General features: G+C 43.9%; 1 protein-coding gene across 3 annotated transcripts in view; it reads left to right on the top strand.

Annotated features, from left to right (window-relative positions):
- The window catches only part of LOC106563799 (telomerase-binding protein EST1A), a 38,646-nt gene that overhangs the window by 12,188 nt on the left and 8,986 nt on the right, over positions 1 to 17,472 (top strand). Inside the window, exons 4-11 of one of the 3 annotated variants that reach the window (XM_014129659.2) lie at positions 332 to 442; positions 550 to 656; positions 7,924 to 8,002; positions 8,485 to 8,595; positions 8,768 to 8,983; positions 13,188 to 13,249; positions 13,473 to 13,618; positions 14,537 to 14,650. In XM_014129659.2, coding sequence (XP_013985134.2) covers positions 332 to 442; positions 550 to 656; positions 7,924 to 8,002; positions 8,485 to 8,595; positions 8,768 to 8,983; positions 13,188 to 13,249; positions 13,473 to 13,618; positions 14,537 to 14,650 — 946 coding nt within the window. Of the gene's footprint in view, positions 1 to 331; positions 443 to 549; positions 657 to 7,923; positions 8,003 to 8,484; positions 8,596 to 8,767; positions 8,984 to 13,187; positions 13,250 to 13,472; positions 13,619 to 13,655; positions 14,249 to 14,536; positions 14,651 to 17,472 lie in introns of those variants that run through there. The other 2 variants (XM_014129661.2, XM_014129660.2) reach the window with 2 other exon arrangements.

The following is a 17,472-nucleotide window of genomic DNA, read 5'->3' as shown; positions in this document are numbered from 1 at the left end:
TTGAAATGTTTATTCTATTGTACTGAGACATTTACTTTATGTTCCTATTCTTATCTTTCATTATTTATTATTGTTGTTGCATTGTCCAAAAGGAACGTGCAAGTAAGCATTTCGTGGGACGGTGTATATCATGTGTGTCCCGTACATACGACTAATAAAACTTAACTTGAAACATGTACAGACAGACAAACACCACGTACAGACACACACACACACACAAGCACTGATTGTGTGAACAGCACTTTAATGCGAATAGGGTTTGGTGACAGTATGCAGACTACATTTCTTCAGGGAACTAAACTTTTATATAATGCTGTTGTTTGTTTTCCAGGGGGCAGTATTCTTTGATGCGCTGCTGCAGAAGCTTCAGATGGTGTTTCAGTTTAAACTGGAGGATTACATGGACGGCATGGCCATCAGACCACGACCACTACGCAAAACGGTAACTAGTGTGTGTGTGTGTTTGGGTACGGTGTGTGTGTGTGTGTGTGTGTGTGTGTGTGTGTGTGTGTGTGTGTAATTAACCATGTTTAATGTGTGTTGGTTCAGGTGAAGTATGCTCTGATCAGTGCCCAGCGGTGTTTGATCTGTCAGGGGGACATCGCCCGTTACCGGGAGCAGGCCAGCGACTCTGCTAACTACGGCAAGGCCCGCAGGTACGTAGCACATCAACCGTGGCTATTGGCTACCACAAAACACATAATTGTCTGACCATTCATACATGACCATTCATGTGTGTTCCTGCTCGTTTCTCCACAATGGAGAAAACGGTGTGCTTTTTGTTCTCAGGGAGACTATTCCCCAACTGGTAAATGTAGCTTATACCACAGCATTGTTGAATACTAATTTCTGATTGGCTAGAAGGGCATTCTAGAATGTACATTAAAACCAGATATTGGGAGAGTTGGGAAAGAAATCGTAACACCTTGATGCAATATGCACCTACACATGCCGCCTATACTTGCTACACAGTTACAGAAAGCTAAACCAACAACCACACTGTCATGTCTTTAGTATCATTATTAAAGGTGAAGACTTATTTTATCAAATCAATTCTCTGTAATTATTATTACGTGATTAAACTAATCACGGAAAATGTTCAGATTACAAAGTTATAATTTTCTGAGTATACCTCTTCAGATATTTGAATATCTGATCAATTAGTCTTCTATTAATAAATTATTATTATTATTATTATTACCTTCGTCAGTCTCATCTGAACGTCGTAAATTGTTGGTTATCTGCACGAACCCAGCCTCTACTATGAATCATCCATACACCTATTGGCTCAATTATTTATTAACTAACTAACTAAACAATTACAGAATATACAATACATAATAACATTATACAGTAAAATGCCGTCCCTAGTGGACTAAACAAGACAAAACAGTTGGGTTATAACATGGTAAATTCAGAGAGAAGAGAAAGAGGTTTTGGAAGGAAGACTAAGGAACATTGGTCTTCATAGGACCTGGGAAGCTATTCTCACATAAATACATATGCCACTAACGATCACTCATTTGGGAAAAGCAATGCATTGTATTTACGTGAAGCTGGTGATGTGAGGCTCTGGTTTGCCCAGTCGATGTCGCCCTCGTCCTTTGTGGAAACTTCCGGGTCGTCGTGTGAGAAGTTCACATGGTCGGAGAGGTTCATCTCACTCTGGAGATTCGTCCACGTCGCTCAGTGTTCTCGTACTAGATTTGCTACCTTTCCAGCTGCAGTCTGTTAGGCTGTCGTCTAGGACTCACTTCTTCTTAAGTGATCAATAGTTCAGAGTTCATACCATTTTACGTGTAGAGCAAGCTCCCACGTTTCCTGGCCTCTATGGTTGACATTAGAATTAGCCCTTTTAAACGTGAAGACAAATCCTCACGGTATTCAGAACTTGAGTGACTTTTCGTTATGTAGAGTGGATGTGCTACTATTCGCCACCACAGCTCACGCTGGGGTTTGCTTAGTTCAATGTGAATTGGGTCATGGGGGCTCTTATAGAAATGTAGAGAAGGGGTTGGTTCATCATTTCCAACCAATGCCTATTCACTTGAGCTTGGCTACTGACTTAGTTAAACTTTACAGGGAAGACAATTTTCTCATTTTAAAAGTTAACATCACATTACATCATTTCGTAAATAGTTTCATCTTTACTCATTCATTTTATACAAGAATTAGATGCAAACCTCATAGCTGAGGCACCTGTATAAACAGAGTTAGGGTAATGTGGCTGTATGAGGTCACGAACATGAAACAAAACGGCCGCGTCGTAGCTGGCTTCTCCACCGACCGTTTTCACATTCTCCAAAATAGGACTATTGTTCCATTCTCAAATTCTGGGATGTAGTAGAATTGGGCGGGAGAATCCCTTTGTTTTACTGTGAAGCTCTTTCTCAATTGCATGGTCAGGGAGAGTCTCTATGGTATTTACGACGTGGTTGTAAAGTCGTAAAACTGCCTCGTAAAACTGTGAGGGGGGGGGGGTTGTTCACATCTCTGCTAGCCAATTCACTGAAAGGGCCAGCGTTCACAATGCAAACCGAAATTGGATACATTGTAAACGCAGGTCCCACGAGGAAAAACATAGCTAGATAGCATTTCTTTGTTTTTGCAGTGACATATTTTTATGGAGCATCTGATGACCTAATGTGGTGAGTGATGAACATTGATTTATCTCGTACCTACTGTTGCAGTCGTGACGCAAGTGGCGCTATGCTGTCAAATCCTCCCACATGTTTCTAGTTTGACTAGCTGTTTTCAGCAACTGGTATTTTTTTACTTGTTTAGTTCGCTTCTAGCCTAGTGTTTGAAATGCAATGTGATCTCGTAATGAATAGTGTCAAGTGTCCTGACGAGAAGGCAAACTTTTCTAGTTATGCCAGGCAAAATTGGGCATATCAGCTCATTGTTATGGATGTATCTAAATGAATGTCAATAGGAAACAGGTTAAACAAAAGCAAATGCAGAAACGGAACTTAAAGAACGAACAACTGGGTCACATCCATAAATATCAAACCAGAACGAACGACTGGGTCGCGTCCATAAATATCAAACCAACTGAACTAACGACTGGGTCGCGTTCATAAATATCAAACCAACTGAACGAACGACTGGGTCGCGTCCATAAATATCAAACCAACTGAACTAACGACTGGGTCGCGTCCATAAATATCAAACCAACTGAACGAACGACTGGGTCACATCCATAAATATCAAACCAACTGAACTAACGACTGGGTCGCGTCCATAAATATCAAACCAACTGAACTAACGACTGGGTCGCGTTCATAAATATCAAACCAACTGAACTAACGACTGGGTCACATCCATAAATATCAAACCAACTGAACGAACGACTGGGTCACATCCATAAATATCAAACCAACTGAACTAACGACTGGGTCGCGTCCATAAATATCAAACCAACTGAACTAACGACTGGGTCGCGTCCATAAATATCAAACCAACTGAACGAACGACTGGGTCGCGTCCATAAATATCAAACCAACTGAACTAACGACTGGGTCGCGTCCATAAATATCAAACCAACTGAACTAACGACTGGGTCGCGTTCATAAATATCAAACCAACTGAACTAACGACTGGGTCGCGTCCATAAATATCAAACCAACTGAACGAACGACTGGGTCGCGTCCATAAATATCAAACCAACTGAACTAACGACTGGGTCGTGTCCATAAATATCAAACCAACTGAACTAACGACTGGGTCGCGTCCATAAATATCAAACCAACTGAACTAACGACTGGGTCGCGTCCATAAATATCAAACCAACTGAACTAACGACTGGGTCGCGTCCATAAATATCAAACCAACTGAACTAACGACTGGGTCGCGTCCATAAATATCAAACCAACTGAACTAACGACTGGGTCGCGTCCATAAATATCAAACCAACTGAACTAACGACTGGGTCGCGTCCATAAATATCAAACCAACTGAACTAACGACTGGGTCGCGACCATAAATATCAAACCAACTGAACTAACGACTGGGTCGCGACCATAAATATCAAACCAGAACGAACGACTGGGTCGCGTCCATAAATATCAAACCAGAACGAACGACTGGGTCGCGTCCATAAATATCAAACCAACTGAACTAACGACTGGGTCGCGTCCATAAATATCAAACCAACTGAACTAACGACTGGGTCGCGACCATAAATATCAAACCAACTGAACTAACGACTGGGTCGCGACCATAAATATCAAACCAGAACGAACGACTGGGTCGCGTCCATAAATATCAAACCAACTGAACGAACGACTGGGTCACATCCAAAAATATCAAACCAACTGAACTAACGACTGGGTCGCGTCCATAAATATCAAACCAACTGAACGAACGACTGAGTCACATCCATAAATATCAAACCAACTGAACGAACGACTGGGTCGCGTTCATAAATATCAAACCAACTGAACTAACGACTGGGTCGCGTCCATAAATATCAAACAAACTGAACTAACGACTGGGTCGCGTTCATAAATATCAAACCAACTGAACGAACGACTGGGTCGCGTTCATAAATATCAAACCAACTGAACTAACGACTGGGTCGCGTCCATAAATATCAAACCAGAACGAACGACTGGGTCGCGTTCATAAATATCAAACCAACTGAACTAACGACTGGGTCGCGTCCATAAATATCAAACCAACTGAACTAACGACTGGGTCGCGTCCATAAATATCAAACCAACTGAACTAACGACTGGGTCGCGTCCATAAATATCAAACAAACTGAACTAACGACTGGGTCGCGTTCATAAATATCAAACCAACTGAACTAACGACTGGGTCGCGTCCATAAATATCAAACCAGAACGAACGACTGGGTCGCGTTCATAAATATCAAACCAACTGAACTAACGACTGGGTCGTGTCCATAAATATCAAACCAATTGAACGAACGACTGGGTTTCATCTCTAGCAATTAAAATATGAGAAAGTTTGAATTCTCTTTATAAAAATGAAAATATCAATTAAATGTTTTTATTTCTACTGGTAAATGTTTGCTTTAGTATTGTTTTCTTTAGCAACTGTGGTATAAGCAGGATAAAAATGAACTCCGCAAAGGGACTTGACTCCGCCTCGTCCCGCTGCGTTTTCCATTATTTCCAAGGTAATGTACAGAACGTCGGCATTTGTCTCTTACTGTCATGATAAACTTTAAAGTTTTAGTCACAAGTGTAGGGTTACAAAGGGAGGGTATATTACTGGAAACTTTCAAAGTTTACCAGTAAACTACCAGAATTTTGGTATCTTTTAATTATTGTATGTAATCTATCGAAATAAATCCAGTTGTCGTTTTAGGTACTACAGATTATCACAGGTGTCTGTAATTATCTCTGGCCTTATCACATGTAAAATATGTGAGAAAAAATGTATATGATTTTATTATAAAAAAATCGAATGACCGCTGTAAAACATTCTAAATATAAACCATACACTTAGTGAATACCATTGGTGTACCTGTACACAGCCAATCTGTAAATAGCACACCCAAATACCTCATCCCCCTATTGTTATTTATCTTTTTGCTCTTTTGCAACCCAGTATCTCTACTTGCACATCATCATCTGCACATCTATCACTCCAGTGTTAATGCTAAATTGTAATTATTTAGCCTCTATGGCCTATTTATTGCCTTACCTCCCTAATCTTCTACATTTGCACACACTGTATATAGATTTTTCTATTGTGTTATTGACTACGTTTGTTTATCCCATGTGTAACTCTGTGTTGTTGTTTTTGTCGCAATGCTTTGCTTTATCTTGTAAATGAGAACTTGTTCTCAACTGGCCTACCTGGTTAAATAAAGGTGAAATAAAAAATATCCCCTATTTATTTTTTTGCAATATATTTAATTTACTCTGTCAATATGTATTTGTTGTCAATGTTTTGCCGTTAAACTGGTGGCAGTTGTGAAAATAGTCAATCATTGGACAAGTTGCAGAGGTAATTGAAAATAATGCTATTGCTGATTAGACGCTTTTTTCATTCATTAGGCTATTTTCTCTTGGACCATATGGTCTATCTACTAAAAACTGTTGGACAATATGGACACAGATATATATATTTTCATATATATCTTTTTTTTATATATGAATTTAAAAAATGCAGTTATTAAAGTATAAATTACCAAAGTTACAATAGATTGCCAGAAGATTCCAGTAACTTTAGTAAATTACCGGTAGCTATCAAATCACATGCGCCGAATACAACCGTGAAATGCTTACTTACAAGCCCTTAAACAACAATGCAGTTCAAGAAATAGTTAAGAAAATATTTACAAAATAAAGTAAAAAATGTAATTAAAAGTAACACAAAATTACTTAACAATAATGAGGCTATATACAGGGGGTACCGATACCGAGTCAATGTGCGGGGGTACAGGTTAGTCAAGGTAATTTGTACATCTAGGTATGGCTAAAGTGACTATGCATAGATAATAAACAGTGAGTAGCAGCAGTGTAAAAACAAAGGGGGGAGGTCAATGTAAATAGTCCCGGTGGCCGTTTTATTAATTGTCTTTTGAACCTAGACTTGGCACTCCGGTACCGCTTGCAGTGCGGTAGCAGAGAGAACACTCTATGACTTGGGTGACTGGAGTCGTTGACAATTTTCCTGGATGTCAGGAAGCTTGGCCCCAGTGATGTACGGGGCCGTACTCACTACCCTCTGTAGTGCCTTATGGTCGGAGGCCGAGCAGTTGCCATACCAGGCGGGGATGCAAGCAGTGAGGATGCTCTCGATGGTGCAGCTGTAGAACTTTTTGAGGATCTGGGGAGCCATGCCAAATCTTTTCAGTATCCTGAGGGGGGAAAGGTGTTGTCGTGCCCTCTTCACGACTGTCTTGGTGTGTTTGGACCATGATGGTTCGTTGGGGATGTGGACACTAAGGAACTTGAAACTCTCGACCCGCTCCACTACAGCCCCGTCGACGTTAATGGGGGCCTGTTCAGCCCTCCTTTTCCTGTAGTCCACGATCATCTCCTTTGTCTTGCTCACATTGAGGTCTCTGAACTCCTCCCTATAGGCTGTCTCATCGTTGTCGGTGATCAGGCCTACCACTGTTGTATCGTCAGCAAACTTAATGATGGAGTTTGAGTCGTTCTTGGCCACGCAGTCATGGGTGAAGAGGGAGTACAGGAGGGGACTAAGCACGCACCCTTGTTGGGCCACGGTGTTGAGGATCAGTGTGGCAGAAGTGTTGTTGCCTACCCTTACCACTTGGGGGCGCCCATCAGGAAGTCCAGGATCCAGTTGCAGAGGGAGGTGTTTACTCCCAGGATCCTTAGCTTCGTGATGAGCTATGTGGGCACTATGGTGTTGAACGCTGAGCTGTAGTTAATGAACATCATTCTCACATAGGTGTTCCTTTTGTCCAGGTGGAAAAGCGCAGTGTGGATTGAGATTGCGTCATCTGTGGATCTGTTGGGCGGTATGCGAACACTTCATGGATACCGACGTGAGTGCTTCGGGGCGGTAGTCATTTAGGCAGGTTACCTTCGCTCTCTTGAGCACAGTGACTATAGGGGTCTGCATGAAACGTGTAGGTATTACAGACTTGGTCAGGGAGAGGTTGAAAATGTCATTGAAGACACTTGCCAGTTGGTCTGCGCATGCTCTGAGTACACACCTTGGTAATCCGTCTGGCCCCGCGGCCTTGTGAATGTTGACCAGTTTAAAGGTCTTGCTCACATCGGCTACGGAGAGCGTGATCACACAGTCGTCCTGAACAGCTGGTGCTCTCATGCATGCTTCAGTGTTGCTTGCCTCGAAGCCAGCTTTACAACCCCGACACAGGAGTGGTCTCTCTTTTTGTGTAAAGTCATCTTCTCTTTTCCTTCTCCCTCTTCTTTCTTCCTCTTCCCTCCTTTTCTTCCTCCTGTCTAGTTGGTACCTGAAGGCCCAGCAGATTGCTCCTAAGAACGGACGACCCTACAACCAGCTGGCCCTGCTGGCTGTTTACACGGTGAGAAGATGTGTTATTTTCTACAGTGGGGGACAAGATGAGACGAGACAAATATCTGCTGTGTTGTGTTGATGTAATGCTGTGTAAAGTATGTATTGCTGACCAAAAAAATGATTTCCATGAAAATGGTGAATAATGTATATAGTTAGTAATATTTTGAGAGAGAAACCCGACAGACACAAGAAAGATCACTCACATCTCTTCTCTGTCTCTCTCTCTCTCTCTCTCTCTCGCTCTCTCTGTCTCTCGCTCTCTCTGTCTCTCGCTCTCTCTGTCTCTCTCTCTCTCTCTCTCTCTCTGTCTCTCTCTCTCTTCTCTCTCTCTCTCTCTGTCTCTCTCTCTCTCTGTCTCTCTCTCTCTGTCTCTCGCTCTCTCTGTCTCTCGCTCTCTCTGTCTCTCGCTCTCTCTGTCTCTCGCTCTCTCTGTCTCTCGCTCTCTCTGTCTCTCGCTCTCTCTCTCTCTCTCTCTCTCTCTCTCTCTAGAAGAGGAAGTTGGATGCGGTGTATTATTACATGCGTAGCCTGGCGGCCTCCAATCCCATCCTCACTGCCAAGGAGAGCCTCATGAGTCTGTTTGAAGAGACCAAACGCAAGGTCGAACACACACACACACTGGCCACATATACACCTATAGCTCAACCGACACTGCTTTCATAGACCAGCTAATGTATTCATAGACCAAACACATCCAAGCCTTTCATCTCCTGGTTCTGTCCCCTGCTTGTGTATTCTGTATATATGACCTCTGACCCCTTGACCCCCCCAGGCGGACCAGATGGGGCGGAGGCAGGAGTCAGAAGGGGGTTCCAGGGGCCCGGGCGTCCGGGGTGGAGGAAGAGGACGGGGGGAGCAGGGGGCCAGAGTAGAGATCTGGCTTCGCCCTGTCGTCCAGGCAGGGGCTCTCTCATCGCACCGCGGGGGCAGCGAGTCCAGCAGAGACTCTGAACAGGACGGAGAGCTCGGCAACCTCAGCGCTAGTGACGTGAGTACAATACACACATATGTATGCACCCACGCACACTTACTCTTTATGGCTTCTCTTCTGCTTCTCTTCCGGTTCTGTTACAGTTCTTCTATATTGGACATTGTTAAAACTCCTCTGTGTCTCTTTGTGTCCATCTGTGGGTGTGCACATGTTCAATCATGCGTCAGAAGAAGTATACTTCATGGTAGCCACACACACACACACACACATAGACACACACAGCAACAGAGACACACACAGAAATGGAGTCACATGTGACCTTGTTTCCAGACACACAACAGGAACTATTCACCATTATATATCTCTCTCTCTGTCGGTCTTTCTTTCTTTCTTTCCAGCTCATATTCTCCTCTTCCTCTCCTTGCAAAAAAATCTAAAACCTGTTTTTGCTTTGTCATTATGGGTTATTGTGTGTCGATTGATGAGGGGAAAAAATACTTTCATCAATGTTAGAATAAGGCTGTAATGTAACAAAATGTGGGAAAAGTGAAGGGGTCTGAATACTTTCTGAATGCACTGTATATGCTGTCACTTTCTCTGTTAAACACCTCTGGTTCTCAGGTTCCCTTGTCCACAGGGCACAGTCAGAGAAACACACCCATATTCTCTCTCACACACACACACACACATATACACACACAGACAGACATAAACATACATATACACACACTAGAGATGTTTTCTCTCCCAGGAAGTGGTGGCTCTGTGACTCACCCTCCGTAGTGGACAGACAGAGTGCGTCGTGGGCCGCGGCGCTCTCGCCGTCTCCATGGAGATACGCCCTCGTAAAAACACATCCACACACACACACATACGCAGGCAAACACACAAACACCCGCTCACATACACAGTCTTGTACAACTAACCTTGTCGGCGACACACAATTTAGTCCCATTCAAAATACAATTTTCCCTAACCCCTAAACCTAACACTAACCTTAACCCAAAAACCTAACCCTAACCAAGTTTTTGTTAGTTTACTTTTCTTGTGGGGACTTCTAGGTAAACATGTCCAGACACACACGTGCAGGCAGAAACATGTAAACACCCAGACGCCGACACACGCAGACACACAGACACCCACACAGACACACACGTGCAGGCAGAAACATGTAAACACCCAGACACCCACACAGACACCCACACAGACACACACGCAGACACTAGGGATGAGCACTGTTATTTGAATATTCAAATACATTAGTATTAGAATAGTTGCGAGAGTATCAATTTTTTTTAAGAAACAAAACCCGGCATATTTTAACAATGAAAAGGCTGTGATATTGCTATACACGGATTTACCATGACATTTTAAATTCTTAATTCAATTAAACAATACACATTTTAATGTAGTTTTTAAGACGTGCCCCCAATAAAAATACATAATGTAGTCTTACAAAGGTTCTACGCGTTTCTTGTAATTGTCAGCCAATCAGTGGCACTACAGTCCGAGGCTGCATGTGTATAAAGCAATGTGGGAGATCTCTAATCATTGCAAAATTGAATTAAAATGACGGAATTAAGTTAGCTAAATGAGAAGGAGTAGGTTGCGACGAGCAACCATCAGGTTGGCTGTTTAATCTGAATGGAATTGTTGTCGACAAGGATGGGAAGCACAGCAAAATAGACTCAATTAGCCTAGTAGCTAGCTAGCTGACTAACATCGATTTGATGCAGTCAAGACAGGCACTACAAGATGGGATGATAGATAACCTATGGCATCCAGCGATTCTTCTGCCATAGAAACCCTTGGGCGGGCAGCCTAAGTCCATACAGTATATGTATTTTTTTTATTTTTCAAAATTTTTGGGGTGGAAAAATGCTTTGTGTAAACCTAAAGGAAAACTCCATCCAAAAACGATCTTTTGGTATTTGTTTCATTAGTCCATTGTTGATATAGTCCAAAAGTGTTTTATATGATGCATAATGTACCATACGGGCCAGATGTCTGTACAATTTTCTTAACAATTCAGCCGTGCCGACAGGCTGACCGTTGCCATTCCCCCTGCCACACCACCTAAGCCCTTTTTTTTGTCCAGAAAAAAACCCTGGCATCTACAAGTTTGTCTAACTAGCACAAGTCTGTATGACTACTCTCTCTCCTTCCCGTCTCAAACACACTGACCCCCGCACTGCTGCAAGCAAGCAGAGCAGCACCTCTGTCCTATGTTTCGCAGGCTGCGTAGCAAGCAAGCAGAGCAGCACCTCTGTCCTATGTTTCGCAGGCTGCGTAGCAAGCAAGCAGAGCAGCACTTCTGTCCTATGTTTCGCAGGCTGCGTAGCAAGCAAGCAGAGCAGCACCTCTGTCCTATGTTTCGCAGGCTGCGTAGCAAGCAAGCAGAGCAGCACCTCTGTCCTATGTTTCGCAGGCTGCGTAGCAAGCAAGCAGAGCAGCACCTCTGTCCTATGTTTCGCAGGCTGCGTAGCAAGCAAGCAGAGCAGCACCTCTGTCCTATGTTTCGCAGGCTGCGTAGCAAGCAAGCAGAGCAGCACCTCTGTCCTATGTTTCGCAGGCTGCGTAGCAAGCAAGCAGAGCAGCACCTCTGTCCTATGTTTCGCAGGCTGCGTAGCAAGCAAGCAGAGCAGCACCTCTGTCCTATGTTTCGCAGGCTGCGTAGCAAGCAAGCAGAGCAGCACCTCTGTCCTATGTTTCGCAGGCTGCGTAGCAAGCAAGCAGAGCAGCACCTCTGTCCTATGTTTCGCAGGCTGCGTAGCAAGCAAGCAGAGCAGCACCTCTGTCCTATGTTTCGCAGGCTGCGTAGCAAGCAAGCAGAGCAGCACCTCTGTCCTATGTTTCGCAGGCTGCGTAGCAAGCAAGCAGAGCAGCACCTCTGTCCTATGTTTCGCAGGCTGCGTAGCAAGCAAGCAGAGCAGCACCTCTGTCCTATGTTTCGCAGGCTGCGTAGCAAAGCCATTTCCCAACTTCAAACACTGTTCCAAATGGTTTTGTTGTTGTTATTTTTACATGTAGTTCGACTATCCGGGATATCTGTAAAAAATATATATTATTCTAATAGTGAAATAATTTAAAATGCCCATTGCTAACACACACACACACATATCCATGTGTGAAACCTGTTAGTTAACAGACTTCCCCATGACTAAATCAGTAGTTAATGACAAATGTCTGTCTTTGTGTCTGGAAGACTGTTTACCATAGTTTAATCTTCCTCTCTTTTTCTTTTCATCTCTTCAATTACCTTTGTTGTTTTTCTGATGTAAGTTGGCCTATAGTCAGGTTCTGGTGCCCACCTTTCTGCTCAGTCTCTATCACCTACCTAGCTGTTATAATCAGTGTTATAACCAGTCCTGTTCACCTAGCTGTTATAACCAGTGTTATAACCAGTCCCCTTCACCTAGCTGTTATAACCAGTGTTATAACCAGTCCCCTTCACCTAGCTGTTATAACCAGTGTAATAACCAGTCCCCTTCACCTAGCTGTTATAACCAGTGTAATAACCAGTCCCCTTCACCTAGCTGTTATAACCAGTCCCCTTCACCTAGCTGTTATAACCAGTGTTATAACCAGTCCCCTTCACCTAGCTGTTATAACCAGTGTAATAACCAGGCTCCTTCACCTAGCTGTTATAACCAGTGTTATAACCAGTCCCCTTCACCTAGCTGTTATAACCAGTGTTATAACCAGTCCCCTTCACCTAGCTGTTATAACCAGTCCCCTTCACCTAGCTGTTATAACCAGTGTAATAACCAGGCCCCTTCACCTAGCTGTTATAACCAGTGTTATAACCAGGCCCCTTCACCTAGCTGTTATAACCAGTGTAATAACCAGGCCCCTTCACCTAGCTGTCATAACCAGTGTAATAACCAGGCCCCTTCACCTAGCTGTTATAACCAGTGTAATAACCAGTCCCCTTCACCTAGCTGTTATAACCAGTGTTATAACCAGTCCTGTTCACCTAGCTGTTATAACCAGTGTTATAACCAGTCCCCTTCACCTAGCTGTTATAACCAGTGTTATAACCAGTCCCCTTCACCTAGCTGTTATAACCAGTGTTATAACCAGTCCCCTTCACCTAGCTGTTATAACCAGTCCCCTTCACCTAGCTGTTATAACCAGTCCCCTTCACCTAGCTGTTAAATAGCATAGAACAATGAAAGAAGACGACAGGACAGACATGACTAATCAATGTTAGACCTACTATCTGACTCATCAGTGCTCTGTTGCTCCTGTCTGTCTGCAGCTCAATAAGAGGTTCATTCTCAGCTTCCTCCACGCTCATGGAAAACTCTTCACTAAAGTGGGGTGAGTTATTTTGGTGTGTGTGTGGTCGTGAATTAAATATGTAGACTTCATTTTTTTAAAGCCCGTGTGGTTGTGTGTATGCTCTAACACACGTATTTCACTGATAATGCTGTTGTTTTTGAAGGATTTTTCTGGTCTTACCTATCTTAGTTGAAAGCACTGACTGTAAGTATCTCTGGGTAAGAGTGTGTGCTAAATGAGCAACATGTCCACTGTGTGGCAGCATGGAGTCGTTCCCGGAGGTGGTCAGTCGTGTTCTCCAGGAGTTCAGAGCACTGCTCCAACACAGCCCCTCTCCCCTGGGAAGAACACGCCTGTTACAGATCATCACCATCAACATGTTCACTATACACAACGCTCAGAGCAGAGGTAACACACACACACATGTTACAGATCATCACCATCAACATGTTCACTATACACAACGCTCAGAGCAGAGGTAACACACACACACACGTTACAGATCATCACCATCAACATGTTCACTATACACAACGCTCAGAGCAGAGGTAACACACACACACATGTTACAGATCATCACCATCAACATGTTCACTATACACAACGCTCAGAGCAGAGGTAACACACACACACATGTTACAGATCATCACCATCAACATGTTCACTATACACAACGCTCAGAGCAGAGGTAACACACACACACATGTTACAGATCATCACCATCAACATGTTCACTATACACAACGCTCAGAGCAGAGGTAACACACACACACATGTTACAGATCATCACCATCAACATGTTCACTATACACAACGCTCAGAGCAGAGGTAACACACACACACATGTTACAGATCATCACCATCAACATGTTCACTATACACAACGCTCAGAGCAGAGGTAACACACACACACATGTTACAGATCATCACCATCAACATGTTCACTATACACAACGCTCAGAGCAGAGGTAACACACACACACATGTTACAGATCATCACCATCAACATGTTCACTATACACAACGCTCAGAGCAGAGGTAACACACACACACACACACACACACACACACACCAAGAGAAAAGTGACCTTGCGCAAAAACACTGAAGCCTATGATCCCTCTCCTCCCCTTTCCCTTCCCTCTCCCTTCCTCTCTCTCTCTCCCTCCCCCTTCCTCTCTCTCTCTCCCTCCCCCTTCCTCTCTCCCTCTACCTCCTTCCTTCCCTTTCTCTCTCCCTCCCTCCCTCCCTCTCCTCCCCGTTCCCTCTCCCTCCCTCCCTCCCTCCCTCCCTCTCCTCCTCCCTCCCTCTCGTCTCCCTTCCTCTAGGAGGAGATGGTGAGGTGAGGTCTGTTTTACAGGAGCAGACTACATCTCTGGGTCTGGCCATGTTCTCTCTGCTGGTCCAGCGCTGCACAGAACTACTGAGAGACACACCTGCAGGTATGTCATTCACAGATGGGATATTTGTATACATTGTATGGTTGTGTAAAGATTGTTTGATTGACACAGTTCATATGAGGGAAGAGTTGTGTTCTCTGACGCACTCTAACACGCTAACACGCTAACCCACTAACCCACTAACACACTAACCCTCTAACCCACTAACCCTCTAACCCACTAACCCTCTAACCCACTAACCCTCTAACCCACTAACACTCTAACCCACTAACCCTCTAACCCACTAACCCACTAACCCTCTAACCCACTAACCCACTAACACTCTAACCCACTAACCCTCTAACCCACTAACCCTCTAACCCACTAACCCACTAACACTCTAACACTCTAACCCACTAGCACGCTAACCCTCTAACCCACTAGCACGCTAACCCTCTAACCCACTAGCACGCTAACCCTCTAACACACTAACACTCTAACCCACTAACACGCTAGCCCACTAACACTCTAACCCACTAACACTCTAACCCACTAACCCTCTAACCCACTAACCCTCTAACCCTCTAACACTCTAACCCTCTAACACTCTAACACACTAACCCTCTAACACACTAACCCTCTAACCTCTAACCCACTAACACTCTAACCCACTAACCCACTACCACTCTAACCCTTTAACACGATAACCCACTAACACTCTAACCCACTAACACTCTAACCCACTAACCCACTACCACTCTAACCCTTTAACACGATAACCCACTAACCCTCTAACCCACTAACCCTCTAACCCACTAACACTCTAACCCACTAACACTCTAACCCACTAACCAATTACCACTCTAACCCACTAACCCTCTAACCCACTAACACTCTAACCCCATAACTCTCAAACCCACTAACCCTCTAACACACTAACCCACTAACACTCTAACCCACTAACCGTCTAACCCCATAACTCTCAAACCCACTAACCCTCTAACACACTAACCCACTAACACTCTAACCCACTAACACTCTAACCCACTAACCGTCTAACCCCATAACTCTCAAACCCACTAACCCTCTAACCCACTAACCCTCTAACCCACTAACCCTCTAACACACTAACCCTCTAACCCTCTAACCCTCTAACACTCTAACACACTAACCCTCTAACACACTAACCCTCTAACCTCTAACCCACTAACACTCTAACCCACTAACCCACTACCACTCTAACCCTTTAACACGATAACCCACTAACACTCTAACCCACTAACACTCTAACCCACTAACCCACTACCACTCTAACCCTTTAACACGATAACCCACTAACCCTCTAACCCACTAACCCTCTAACCCACTAACACTCTAACCCACTAACACTCTAACCCACTAACCAATTACCACTCTAACCCACTAACCCTCTAACCCACTAACACTCTAACCCCATAACTCTCAAACCCACTAACCCTCTAACACACTAACCCACTAACACTCTAACCCACTAACACTCTAACCCACTAACCGTCTAACCCCATAACTCTCAAACCCACTAACCCTCTAACACACTAACCCACTAACACTCTAACCCACTAACACTCTAACCCACTAACCGTCTAACCCCATAACTCTCAAACCCTCTAACCCTCTAACACACAAACCCTCTAACACACAAACCCTCTAACACACAAACCCTCTAACCCACTACCACTCTAACCCACAAACACTCTAACCCACTAACACTCTAACCCACTAACACACTAACCCTTTAACCCACTAACCCTTTAACACACTAACCCACTAACCCACTAACCCTCTAACCCACAAACACTCTAACCCTCTAACCCACTACCACTCTAACCCACAAACACTCTAACCCACTAACACTCTAACCCTCTAACCCACTAACCCTCTAACCCCATAACTCTCAAACCCTCTAACCCACTAACAGGCTACTGTGAAATGGTAGAACCTGCTGTAGCCAGCTAACTAGCCATGTGCTTTTTCTCCATGACCAAAACATGGTGTTTTATTTAGATGCTATGGGAATGAATACACAAGCAGCATATCAAACTGGGATCATGTTTTAGGTTGGATGGATTCTTGGTTCTGACTCCTAAAACTTAGGGTTAATTATCAGGTATCCTATTGAAATATTGAGTACTATGTTTTAGAGGGTCTACACCAGAAGTGAATGGTTATCTGTAGGAGGAAGGTATATGGTGGGTGCAATTAAGCTTGGAATGAACTGAGTGTAGGGAAAACGATCACATGTGGCAGGCATTGATAAGGAGAGAGCCATGGATTAGTGATGAAGGGGGTCGAGGTCAGGTCATGTTAAGGGAGAAGGAACAGTTTATTTCCCCTAACACTTAGTTTCCTGCAATAAAGAGGCAATGTTTAGCAGGGAGGAGACTGTATACCACCACTGGTGGTACCATGTTTTGGTCGGTTCAGCTGTTCGACCCTCTGGGATGAATTCACTTGGTTTAAGCTTTCATAGTGTCCCTCGAGTTCTTACTCTGATAATTACAACCTAACAGGTTACACCGACAAGTATAAGAATATTTTCCAGGGCATATTTTTTTAAATTATGAATCTGATTATGTCGCATTGGAGAAGTGGGAAGCTAAAAAGGCTGGCTAGCTTGCTATGTTTTAGCCAGGCTAAAGCCACCTAGCCAGGCTGCCAGCTAGCTACTACTCGCAAGGGAAGGGGACTCTTCCTTGCTTTCTAAAAATGTAATGCCAAATGTTTTTTTATTTTGCTATCGTGAGTGGGAGTGGGACTGATGAGGATATCATGTTACCAAAAATCCAACTCTACCCACACAGCTTGTAGTAACCTTAATGGAGAGGTTTGCCTGACCTATGAACTCT

Source organism: Salmo salar, chromosome ssa11 (assembly GCF_905237065.1).
Source record: "Salmo salar chromosome ssa11, Ssal_v3.1, whole genome shotgun sequence".
Taxonomy (NCBI): Eukaryota; Metazoa; Chordata; class Actinopteri; order Salmoniformes; family Salmonidae; genus Salmo; species Salmo salar.
The sequence above is the reverse complement of the archived record's forward strand: the minus strand, read 5'-3'. Positions and strand labels throughout refer to the sequence as shown.